General features: G+C 43.8%; 1 protein-coding gene across 1 annotated transcript in view; it reads right to left on the bottom strand.

Annotated features, from left to right (window-relative positions):
- LOC139467980 (3'-5' exoribonuclease HELZ2-like) overlaps nt 1-13153 on the bottom strand; it is a 52060-nt gene that overhangs the window by 17802 nt on the left and 21105 nt on the right. The window contains exons 12-22 of the mRNA XM_071249605.1: nt 11047-12660; nt 10468-10783; nt 9497-9707; nt 7777-7887; nt 6367-6887; nt 5471-5935; nt 4794-4985; nt 3929-4175; nt 2714-3056; nt 918-1129; nt 426-507 (exon numbers count right to left, since the gene is read on the bottom strand). Of these exons, the coding sequence (XP_071105706.1) occupies nt 426-507; nt 918-1129; nt 2714-3056; nt 3929-4175; nt 4794-4985; nt 5471-5935; nt 6367-6887; nt 7777-7887; nt 9497-9707; nt 10468-10783; nt 11047-12660 (4314 nt within the window). The remainder of the gene's footprint in view (nt 1-425; nt 508-917; nt 1130-2713; nt 3057-3928; nt 4176-4793; nt 4986-5470; nt 5936-6366; nt 6888-7776; nt 7888-9496; nt 9708-10467; nt 10784-11046; nt 12661-13153) is intronic.

Here is a 13153-nt window from a genome sequence, read left to right as displayed (position 1 = left end):
CCAAATTGAGTAAGCATTTTGAGATTTAAAAAAAATAATGAAATAATGTTTTAGATGTATATAATGGTTCTAAATATAGGCTTGACTCAAAAAGTAAATTATCTCGTACATATATTGTGTTTCGGAAATTAGCTCTGTTGTACACATGCTGAAAAAGCTTCACTGGGTATTTACACTGGCTGTTTTCAAACAATTGAGTTTTTACTTTAATGCATGGGTTTCTGTACGCAAGTTAATTGAAAGTAATTGAGTTTTGAATAGTTTTGGGGTGTATTTTACGCAACTACGCAACTACGCAACTACACAACTACGCAGCTTACTTGTAGCTATGTCTAACCCGGATCATCACGGGCTAAAGCAAAAGTGGTCAATCTATTGTTGCTGATATCATTGAGCTTAAGATAAAGGAGTAACGTTCCACAAACCTTGAACATTGTGGATTGTGTCCACGCTGATTCTCCGCAGCTCTGGCCTCCGCTTCCTCAACGTGTGTCTGATCAGAACAACCTGCAAATGATTCACCTGTTATGAAACACTCCACACCTAGCCACTATACACTCAACATGTGTCTGATCAGAACAACCTGCAAATGATTCACCTGTTATGAAACACTCCACACCTAGTCACTATACACTCGGCTAGACATGTAAAACATTACTACACCTAGTGTGTCCATGTTAAACTGCCGCATGGTATCTCAGTGGGCTGGCACCATAAAACCAGTATTACTTGGCTACTACAAGCAGCCACACACACTCGCATACACATCACTATTTTAGTGCAAAGATCTTGAACGCGATGCTAAACCCCATGCTAAATTAGACAACCTATACCTGGTCCACCAGTATCTTTGCACCTCATGGGAAACAAAAATGTTAGTTTACCTCCTGTAAATGAACCTACATAGCAGTCCTCACCTGGTCATAATATGGGGTGACGACTTCGATCTCCTGTGGTGCCCTCTCCCCCCACTCGGTGGGCCAGTTGTTGTAGAGGTCCTCCACCCTCTCCACGATCTCCTCCACCTCCGACATGTTGTAGTATGACGTGCTGTCCGAGTCCTGGATCTCCCGCCCCTGCACGACGTAGAACACCAGCGGCGTCAACTCCACCACAGACGGGACAACACCTGCAACACCACACACACTCGTACAGGAACTGATGGATCATTGGCATCAGAGTGCCTCCTGGATCTCCCGCCCCTGCACGACGTAGAACACCAGCGGCGTCAACTCCACCACAGACGGGACAACACCTGCAACACCACACACACTCGTACAGGAACTGATGGATCATTGGCATCAGAGTGCCTCCTGAATCTACCAGCCCAATATTGTCTGATCAATTTCCGTAGATTTTAGTGTCAATATATGGATTATTGTCACCTGTGTGTATGAGACAAAACAGAAGACTTGTGCTTCTGACAAATGGCTGGAGTTCCCAACTTTTTGAAGACTGGCTGAATCATCTATTGCAAGGTGTCAACATCACCTACTGATGGTGAGAAGTCTTACAAACATCACAGACTCACAGAGACGCATTGTCACATTATCAACGTCATCATTAGGCAATTCATTTCCTTTTGGGTGGTTTACATATCCGCCGACATGAAACATAGCTACATAAATTAAATTCTTTAAATTTCTTTTCTATTTTTTAAATACATTTACTCGATACTCTGATGGTAAAATTAAAAATATATAGATAAATCAATATGTAGTACCACTCAAATTAGATTTTGTGTTTCATTCTGAAATGCAAAATACATAGTGAAGTTTTAACAGCAATAATTGAAGCGATGTGGACAGATAAGAGTTACGACCCTTAGATATGACATATCTGGTTGCGCAGTCGTTTAGATGTAAAAATATTGACATTCATGTACCTATTGAGTGCAGTTGAGGGGCATAAATTCTGGAAATTCAGAAAGTGTGACTTAAATTATATTTTTATGACAATAATTTTTTTTTAGAACAAAACAAAATTCATTGAATTGACTAAAAAGAAATTAATCGCCTTATCAAAGTTGAATGGGGGCACAGGCGCTGCAATTTGCCATGCAGAGTTGCGTCCCTTGGGCACGCCAGAAATCTATGATTGTGGGTTTGAATCTCGGTGCGCCCCGATTATGTTTCTAGGTTTGTCAGCACTATGCCCATGCTCGTGGGTTTCACTGAAGTGGTAAATGTCTGAGACCTGCATCACTTTGGGCTTTCCTCCAAATTTAAGCTGACACGCCGTGATATAACTGGAACACTGTTATTAAAAGCAGCATTAAACCCATCTCTCTCCTTCACTCATTCCGAGTTGAATGTATTTTGTGGAAGCTGGCTATCATCATTGGTATCATGATGATCTGTGTATCAAGCCCTGATGCAGCTGTTTCAAATACACCACCAACAATATAGTTCCTTTTCAGAAACATGTTAACCCTTGGTTTCTTTCCCCTGCAGAATATACCCTCAGACAATTCTAACAACAGAGACCTCTTTCTGATCTGATTATTGACACAGCAAACATACATAGATATTCATGAAACAAATACATCCCAAAATGGCACTGTTAAATCTATAACAAGCAAACCATTTTCATAAATGAACTGCTTTCAAGCAAAATTTAAACCTGTTTTAATGGTAAGAAATGAGCTGTAGGTCTTTTCAAGATGAGGCCTCCAGGTTCAAGGCCTTGTAAAGCCTGCATGACCTTGACTTACCCATTGCCTTGAGGCTATCTGGTCCCCCATAGAAGATAGCAGAGATGAAGCGAAGGATCTCCATCTTAGTCCGGTAGTTGCTGCTGAGAAATATGTTCAGTGGGTTGCTGGATTTGTTGGCAATCCTGCCCGAGAGGCTCTCATAATATGCATACAATCGTTCCAACAGCGAGGTGTGGAAGCCAAGCTGTCTTGCCTCTGGGCTATAGACTTTAGGGCTTATCTGCATGTGGTCGCCCGTCAACACGATGCAGGTCTTCTCAGTCGCCAGGGACAGCGGCATGATTGTCTCACACTCCAGCGCCTGTGCAGCTTCGTCAACGAATATGTGTGTGAAGTAACCCTGCAATGTGTCACGGCATCTCATGATATCTAGAACACACAATTTCTCATGTTCCATTTAAACAAAATCTTTGCTACGTATTCCTAGTCAGAGATAACTGGAGCAAGTACTTGTTTCAACAATCGTAAAAAATAAAACAATTACCTTAAAAATTAATTAATTAATTAAAGGCCACCATGAAGATTGATGTAATTAGTTACTAAAGTAATGATTCACCTGAAGGTCCACTATCCAAATTAACCATCCAATATTTACACAGCACACCACAGCTACTGTCAATAATGATCCAAGTAGTCACCTCAAGGTCCACTATCCCAATTAACCATCCAATATTTACACAGCACACCACAGCTACTGTCAATAATGATCCAAGTAGTCACCTCAAGGTCCACTATCCCAATTAACCATCCAATATTTACACAGCACACCACAGCTACTGTCAATAATGATCCAAGTAGTCACCTCAAGGTCCACTATCCCAATTAACCTTCAAATATTTACACAGCACACCACAGCTACTGTCAATAATGATCCAAGTAGTCACCTCAAGGTCCACTATCCAAATTAACCATCCAATATTTACACAGCACACCACAGCTACTGTCAATAATGATCCAAGTAGTCACCTCAAGGTCCACTATCCCAATCAATTATCCAATATTTACATAGCACACCACAGCTACTGTCAATAATGATCCAAGTAGTCACCTCAAGGTCCACTATCCCAATTAACCATCCAATATTTACACAGCACACCACAGCTACTGTCAATAATGATCCAAGTAGTCACCTCAAGGTCCACTATCCAAATTAACCATCCAATATTTACACAGCACACCATAGCTACTGTCAATAATGATCCAAGTAGTCACCTGAAGGCCAAGCTTGGTGAGCTGCAGTGATGTCTCTACGGTAGTGATGACAATCCTGTGGCTCATGATGTCCTCCTTGGAGGGGAACTCGAAGGCATTGTTTTCAGGGTTGAAGATGCAGTACTTCTGGACCTCGGGTGGCACGGTGTTCACTCGCCTCTCCTTGATGTAGATGCGGCGGAGGCTGATGGAGCCAGTCCTCCGCAGGAAGGGGTCCAGGTGCTTCACGATGTACAGATCTGCAGCACTGGAGGAGAAAAGCAGCGGCAGTTAAACCACTTGATTGTTTGTTTGTTTGTTGATAAACGCCGAACTCAGCAAAATTCCAGCTATATGACGGTGGTCTGTAAATAATCGCGTCTGGACCAGACAATCCAGTGATAGATATAATGAGCATCGATCCACGCAATTGGGATCGATGAGATGCTTCAACCAAGTCAGCGAGCCTGACCACCCGATCCCGTTAGTCGCCTCATATGACAATATACGGCAAGCATGGGTTGCTGAAGACCTGTTCTACCCCCGAATCTTCACGGGTCTAAACCACTTGAACCCAGTATACAAGACGGAGATACAATCATAATCAAGCTCCTTCATAACCTTACCAGGGATTTATCGAGGAACAAAGTTCCAATCACAAAAGAAAACCTGGGAGAAAAAAGGATTACTTTTTCTAAAATTGGGATCATTCAATTTCTTCTCAGGTTCACAGCCATAATATTACAAAAAAGATGAGAAAAGATATTTTCCTCTTTATTGATACTGTTAGCAACAAAATGTGACACACTTTTTGTGATAATCTTAACTTGATGAGAAATGGTTATGGTGTGTGAGTATTTTGACTGAAATCTGCCTCTACCCTTACCTGTTGGATTGCGCACAGATGAGAATTTTTGTCTCTTTTCGCTCCTTTAAGAGCACCATCGCTGCCTGGGCCAGTGTTTCCGTCTTGCCAGTGCCAAACGGACCGAACATGATGAAGGGTGGTGTGTAGCTTGTGCGTTCAGCTACGATGTGTTTCACAGCTGACATCTGGTCATCGTTCAAGATCTTAGAACTGAACAAACCATAATATTTAAACACATAAAAGCAAAAAGCTTTGAAATTAGTTGAATTCTTTTCGTGACATAGTAGATATTGTCTTTAGCAGTGTTGAAAAGTAATACCTTTATACCATTTATGTTTTTAATTTTCTAAGTATGCAGTTTTAAAAAAACAAAAGCTATGAAAATCAAAATAGGAAAGCTTTCACCCATCACATGTTAGGTATGAAGTCAAAGCCAAAGCAAAACCTGATCACACTTATCAGAAAACACATTAATTATGTTAATACTGAATTCATCAAAATATTTGCTTGAGCGACAAGTGTTTGTGCAAGTTTACACAGTTGAAAACAATATTCCCGTCACGTGATCGGGGAAGCTACGAATGAGCCACACACATGATATACCTGAGGGAATCAAACCTCCAACAGCCAGGGCTTCAGCCACGATCAAACTTGCTGTCATAAAACCAGTAATATATAGGTATCATTGTGTCTACCTGATCTTGAGCACGTGCTTCTCATTCCAGTCGGGACTGAGCTGGACGAAGTCTGGGAACACAATGTCTGTGTTCTTCAGGCAGTCAATGGCGAAGTGCATGCGGCAGAAGCGGAGGCGGAACATCTGGAACTGGATCTCCAGCTCGAGCTTCATCTCCGGCATGATCTTCAGCCCCTTGGCACACACAGGTGGAATGCACAGGTAGATGTACTCTTTGCCTCTGCCGTCGTAGTTGAAGTTCTCCTCGCGCACGATGCTGGCCTCGTAGACGGTTTTCTTGCTGTCGTTGACTGGAGCCATCAGAACCTTCTTCACACTGGTCAGGATGAGCTTGCCGGCGTTTGTGTCTTCTGTCAGATTCTCTGTGAGATGCACTCTACCGAACATTTCCCCTGGTCGGGGGTAGATGGCACACTTGTCTTCTATTTGATTGATGATTTCAACTTCAGTACGGAGATTATAGCTGTGGGCATAGAAAATGAAACTCATAAATACTTACATGCAGAGCCCGAGATAAGCTGCATATTTGCATAAAATATACATTCAATAAACTGAACTGAGCAGAAAAATCAAATCCTGGCGAATTAAATACGCAACCAAAAGGATAGATACTCTATTGAAATAAAACTAATGTGTATATTACAACTATTAGATAAAACAATTGCATATATAACAACTGTTAGACAAAATGATTGTGTTTCAGCCCAGATTCAGTTACTTTTGGAAAAGCTCGTGCGACAAACTTGAAAACCGATATATTCCAATTGAAAAGCACATTGTGCTGAGTCAATGTATCTTAAACAGTCGCCGAATGGTGACTAAAAAACTCCAGTTACCAAGGTCCAACTTCAAAATGCCTGTCATGATAAGACTGAGAATAAGAGTGATGCCCACCTGGATATGATGCGATGCCTCGTCATCTCCTCCAGTTCCAGCAGCTTGTGCATCTTGTGGATGTAGTTGTTACGGTTGAGCTCTGCAATGATGCTGTTCTGGGTGACCACCTGTTCTGAGGAACTCGGCTCCTTGTATTTCCTCAGCAGCTGTTCGCTGAATGGATCCCCAGAGTTGTTACCTGGACGTATGATTTCCCGATTGAGACTGGTCCATTGGTCAAACGCCAGCTTCTGCCGGAGGTAGTGTACCTGTTCATGGATCCTCTGATGACCAACCTCTACCGACATCTTCCTCACCAGCACAGGCTCGGAGCCGAAGTCGAAGATGACCCACTGGCTGAAAGAGCCGAACATGCCGCCAGTGAACTTGATGTCGACTCTATAGCAAGCCATCCCTTTGGCATCCACATCCTCGAACGTGTCCCCCGGGGCAATCTGGTGCGTCTTGTTATCTTGTGAGCAGATGGAGAAGTGAAGTCTGTCTCGGTTGTACAGTAGGGCCACCTTCAGAAGGGGATTCTGAAATGACGACATACCACCATGACGTGTCATGTTTTTCAGGGATAATTCCTGAAACTGGGTGTTACCAGCAAGTCATTTCAAACATATCACAAAAGCCGGTAATAAAACAATTTTGGGGTCAGGCAAACCTGTGGATGACAGCATGAGCAATGATCCAAGGTGTGAGTGAGTTAGTGAGTGAGTGAGTGAGTTTGGTTTTACGCCACTTTTAGTAATATTCCAGCAATATCATGGCGGGGGACACCAGAAATGGGCTTATTTTTTTTAGTTTATTTTTTTAAAATCCAGCATACCCTATATCGATCGTAAGACCTAAAAAGCAGTATGAACATGCTCTTTGTGTACAAATTCAAGGCTTTTCTAACTCTTTTGTGGAAGACTTTTCATGGTTGACACTAAAATCATGCCTTTTCAAGAGGGACCTTAAACGTCAATGCCTTATCAAGCAAGATTGAACCTTGATTTATTGAACACTGGGACCTACACTTCCATGGAATTCCTACAGGATAATAAAATTTGATGTATTCCATTTACAGTTGCAACGGTTGAAAGATTGATATGGGAGAAAAGCCCAAAGTGATTCAGGTCTTAGACATTTACCACTTCGGTGAAACCTACAAGCACAGGTGTGGTGCTGACAAACCTAGAAACATAATCGGGGCAAACCAGAATAGGGACACAACTCTGCACAGAAAATTGTGGCTCCTTAGATGACTGGGACACTATATATTAAGAAACGATATATTAAGAAACATTGTGGAATACAAATCTCAAATTTAACATTTACAAGTTGGAGGCTTTTATAAAAAAAAATTGAGCGAAGCAAACCATAGGTGCTTGAAAGCCTTCTGGTGAACTATATGGCATGTTAAATGTAGACACTTACAATCGACCTGATGATGTATGTCCACACAATCGAAGAATGCTTATCTTCTCTGTACACATTCATCGACTCCATGGGCGGGGTGACTGTCACACCGTCAACATCCTCTGACATCTGAAGCAGGTGGCAGTAACAAGTCATTAGATGCTGTATACAAATCATACAGTAATCAACTGTTTTTGTCATACCTTAATTCATTCTTAAAGTATCTAATTCACCTTTTGATGTTACTATGGTTACTGATGTCCTTTATTCAAGCATTTGAACGTGATCTTCTTCAGAAAGATCGACAAACCGTATATTGCCACTCGCATCTGCCACAGTGTTTTCTAGCAGACGCAGTCAATGTTTATCTCAAGTGACCCTTTTCGGTTCAGTTTCTATTATCAGGTCAGCATTTTGTCACATGATATGGGTAACCAATGAAATTCAAAGATTCTTGATCATCTTAATAGAGGCATAACAAAGCAGAGTACCATAGCATGATAAACATCCATGTTACAGCAGCATCAGTCTGAGACAAAAGTCTTCAGCCAGAACATGACCCATGGTATCAGTTGCAATCATTTTTATCTGAAAGTTGGATCTATTTAGCTGAGCATCCTGGAGAGATATAGATTTTACTAGACTCAGGATTCTGACTAGTGGCTTAGGCTTCAACTGCTATATCACTGCACAATAAGTAATTGTTGGTTGGTTGGTTGGTTGGTTGTTTAACACAGCACTCAGCAATATTCCAGCTATATGACGGTGGTCTGTAAATAATCGGACCAGACAATTGAGTGATTAATATCATGAGCATCGATCCACGCAATTGGGATCGATGACATACATCAACCAAGTCAGCGAGCCTGGTCACCCGATCCCGTTAGTCGCCTTTTATGACAAGCATAGTCACCTTTTACGGCAAGTATGGGTTGCTGAAGACCTATACTACCCCGAAATCTTCACGGGTCCAATAAGTAATTGAGCACAACAAGATGTTGATAGTGTGTGTGAGTGAGTGAGTGAGTTGGGTTTAACGCCGCTTTTAACAGTATTCCAGTTATATCACGGCGTGTCAGCTTAATGTGGGAGGAAGCCCAAAGTGATGCAGGTCTCAGACGTTTATCACTTCGGTGAAACCCATGAGCACAGGTATGGTGCTGACAAACCTAGAAACATAATCATGATAATTGGGGCGAACCGGGATTCGAACCCACAATCATAGGTTTCTGGCGTGCCCAAGGGACGCAACTCTGCACAGTGAATGGCGGTGCCTTAGACGACTGGGCCAATCATGCCCCCGATAGTGTGTGTGAGTGAGTGGGTAATGTTTTACACCACTTTCAGCAACATTCCAGCAACATCACAGCAGGGGACACCACAAATGGGCTTCATACACTGTAACCATGTGGGGAATCAAACCTGGGTCTTTGGTGTGAGGGGCGAACGCTGTAACCACTAGGCTATTCCACCAACCCATTGATGCTCACATTATCTTATATATGCTGTAAAATGACACTGTTTTCATAGACCTTTCTATGAACAGGCTAACACAAATGAGAAGTCCTTGCAATATTTACTTTATGAACAAGAAGTACTTGAGTCAGATGCCAGGCAATCAAATCAAAAGGGTCCTGCACTAAACATGCTAAGAATCACAAGCATGACCTGACTATCAACGATCAATTCAGGAAGAATTTTTCTCAAATATCTCAAAAGAGAGAGAACTCCAACTTACAATAGCGATCCCGGAGTCGGACGTTTCGTACTTCTCCAGCAGTTGATCCATGTAGGAGAACACTTTCTGTTTCTTGGCCATGTCACGCTTCAGCTGCCGCCACTCGTAGCGCTCCTTCCACTCGTCCAGTTCCTCCTCCGAGTGGGCATAGTTACACAGGTTGTACATCTCCGGGACATGCGAGTACTGGCACCTCTCACCATTCACGTGTCTGCAATAACACAACACACATGTGCATCACATACACTGCTACATCAGGCATTCTTGAATCACAGGTGTATGTTGCCACAATATCATGAAATCTTGAATCACGGATATAAGTCACCATTTTATCATATGAATTCTTGACAATACTGAAAAAGCATAAGTGATCTTATAGGGCTTGTATGTTGTTTCCCGCCGCACTCAGCAATATTCCAGATATATGACAGCAGTCTGCACCCGACAATCCAGTGATTGACATCATGACCATTGATCTACCCAATTGGGATACAATGACATGCATCAACCATGTCAACAAGTCTGACCACCTGATCCTGTAAGTCGCCTCTTACGACAAGCATAGTTGCCTTTTTACAACAAGCATAGTCGCCTTTTATGACAAGCACAGTTGCTTCTCACAGGAAGCATGGGTTGCTGAAGATCTATTCTCCACCCGGATCTTCACAGGTCTGGTTTGAAATCAGTGTGTGTGTGTGTGTAACATTGAATGAGCATAAGTGATCTCACATTGTTTGAAATGTCTAACTAGTAGGGGCGGTCGGGTAGCCCAGTGGTTAAAGCGTTCGCACGTCACGCCGAAGACCCGGGTTCGATTCCCGTCATGGGTACAATGTGTGAAGCCCATTTCTGGTGTCCCCCGCTGTGACATTGCTGGAATATTGCTAAAAGCAGCATAAAAAAATACTCACTCACTCTAACTAGTAACAATATTAAATATCAGTCGGCCAAACATGGTAAGGAGGACTTACTTTGAGCAGAGGCCATAGCTGGAGGAGGGTATTCCCCAGGGAGGCTGTCGATGGTTCCACTGGTGATCCTTGTCGGAGTTAACGTTGAACGTGTGCCGCTCCGAGGCGCAGTGGTTATCCCACTGCTTCTCACTGTTGGACTGTATGCCGCAGTACTGGCAGTAGTGGGGGTTGAAGTTGAGGTCGGAGGGAGCCATGACGCGGGCTGCAGCTTTCTGCACGGACACCACGGACTCACCCTGGGTGATGGCTGGTTTGGGAGCACGGGCAAGCTGGGCCTTGCGGGACACCTCAGCAAGATCATCCAGAGTTCTCACTGGAAACAGGAAACATTCCATGTACAGGATTGAAATTCCAAGAAGTCCTCATGATACCTTAACTATGGGGCAGTTTGGCAAGGACTACAGGACTACTGCTTATTTCTAATGGTGGTAATTTTTTGGGATGAGCCCATCTGGGTTTTCAATCCAGGCTCTTAACAATCAATATAATCACCAGGCAATGTGTATACATCACTCCGATACCGCTGTATAACTCAACATTTTCATAAAATACATGCTAACTAATATTCCCGTTTACCTTTATTCTTGCACATCCACCTCCAGATCTCCAGTTCCTCCTCCCCGTGGGCAAACTGACACGGCCCTCCCAAGTTGTAGTCACACTTCTTCTTCTCTTTCACATACTTGCAGATGATGAAGTGGAAGTTGGTGGGAATCTTCCTTGGAAGAGCCCGAATCTCTTTCAAGCTTGGCACAACAAGGAAGATCCTGATCTGGTGCCACAGGTTGTGTCCCTTGCTGCATCTGTCCTTGGTTCCATCTTGGGGGTTTCTAGCTCCTGACTTCCAGCATATTCCACAGATGATCTGAACGTTGTAAGGGCAGTCGCCGGACCCTGCTGTCGGTGGCGGTGTTGTTGGAGCTGCAATCCTGGTCTGAGCTGCTGATGTTGTTTGTGGTGGTGGTCGTCGTGTGTCTGCAGCAAGCCCAGGTGGTGGAGGGGCTTCTGTATAGCCGCGGCTGGTCAAGATGTCAGACTCCTGGACAATCTCCTTCCTGCTCAACCCAGTATCCCTCTCCAGCATCCAAACATCTCGCTCCACCATGCTGTGTGCGAAACGACAGGTTCCCAAAAACAAGTTCCGGCAGAAATGGAGCCATCTGCATATTTTAAAGAATGCTGTTTTGTGTAGGAATCCTCTGCTGTTAATGACTGTGACGGCGCCATCTGGAGCAAAGTGAGCCAGAACTGAGCCCGACTGCCATGGATGTTTAAACATTCCTTTGCAGAATCCACTACCACCTTCAGTGGCAATCATTGGGGGCTGGCTGTAGTAGCAGTTGCGACAGATGAAGCTGAAGTAACCGCCGTGTTTGGAGAGAATTTCATTGAGTGAGAAGCCCCTGTTCTTACTTGAAGATCTATTCTGCATGATGAACTCGGTGACATTAAAATTGCCTCCATCTTTTTCAAGAGTCCACAATATCTGTTCAATGATGTTGTGGGCAAAGCTGCAGTTTTCCTCTCCGTAGTGACACCATTCCAGCCTATTGTAAGTGACACTGTTGCAGATGACGTAGTTCCCCGGGAATTCACGGTGGTTCTTCCGCTCCCGCACCCGGAACCAGGGACTGTTTCCCTGCCGGCCCCTCATGGCGAGGAGGTTCTCTTCACACAAATGGGGGTGGGGGCTGTAGATGTACCGGCCCGGGAAGTTGTTGAAGCACAGGCACATCTTACACATAACCTTGAACTCATGGGTGTCAGTGATAGGATTATCCATCTTTACCATGGAGCCTGCATCTCCGTCTGGATGTGCAGGTGTGGGGAGTCGGTATTCTTCTGGGGGTGCGTACGCAACAGGACTTGTTATATTGGGAGGGGGCACTCGCATGTTGGGAGGTGGAACTGAAAAGTTGGGTGGCGGATGATGAATTGTTGGGGGCAGCTTTTCTGGAACTTTAACAGTGCCTGGAGAGAGTGGTATACCAAACACAGGTTGTTTAGCTTTCTGGGGTGAGTGCGGGCGTGGAGGCGGGGCTGTCGCTGGGGGAATGTGGACGGGGCCAGCAGGCACTTGTGGTTTCATCGGACCTGTCGGGGGAGCCTTCTGGTAGTTCATGCCTGGGATCATCTGCTTCTGGCGGAGGTCAGTCACTGACGATGCGGGCACTCGGCCAATGCTGGTGTCTGGAAGTATAGTGGAACAAATTCATTGAACCGATGAAAGGCAATGGGTCCTTGTCATAGTCCCGATGTTTAAAGTAGAACATTCAGCAGTTCTAAGATTCCAATACTGTCAGTTTGTTTGTTGTTTAATGCCCCACCCACATTTAACGCTTAAGTTGTCATGTGCAACATTAAGTTTTGTTTGTTTGTTTGTTGTTTAATGCCCCCATTCAGCAATATTCAAGCTATATAACGGTGGTCCGTAAATAATCGAGTCTGGACCAGACAATCCAGTGATTGACATCATCAGCATCGATCCACGCAATTGGGATACAATGAAATGCATCAACAAAGTCAGTGAGCCTGAGTCTGTTACGCAAACATGGGTTGCTGAAGACCTATTCTACCCTGGATCTTCATGGGTATCAATGTTGTCAGAGCAAAGCTCAACATCTCAGGACACCACTTAATTTCAAAACCCCTAGCGTTAGTGAGTTGAGTTTAATATACTACT

This window comes from Haliotis cracherodii, unplaced genomic scaffold (assembly GCF_022045235.1).
Source record: "Haliotis cracherodii isolate W230 unplaced genomic scaffold, xgHalCrac1.p SCAF_2, whole genome shotgun sequence".
Classification (NCBI taxonomy): Eukaryota; Metazoa; Mollusca; class Gastropoda; order Lepetellida; family Haliotidae; genus Haliotis; species Haliotis cracherodii.
Note: the sequence above shows the minus strand (reverse complement) of the source record. Positions and strands in the feature narration are given on the sequence as shown.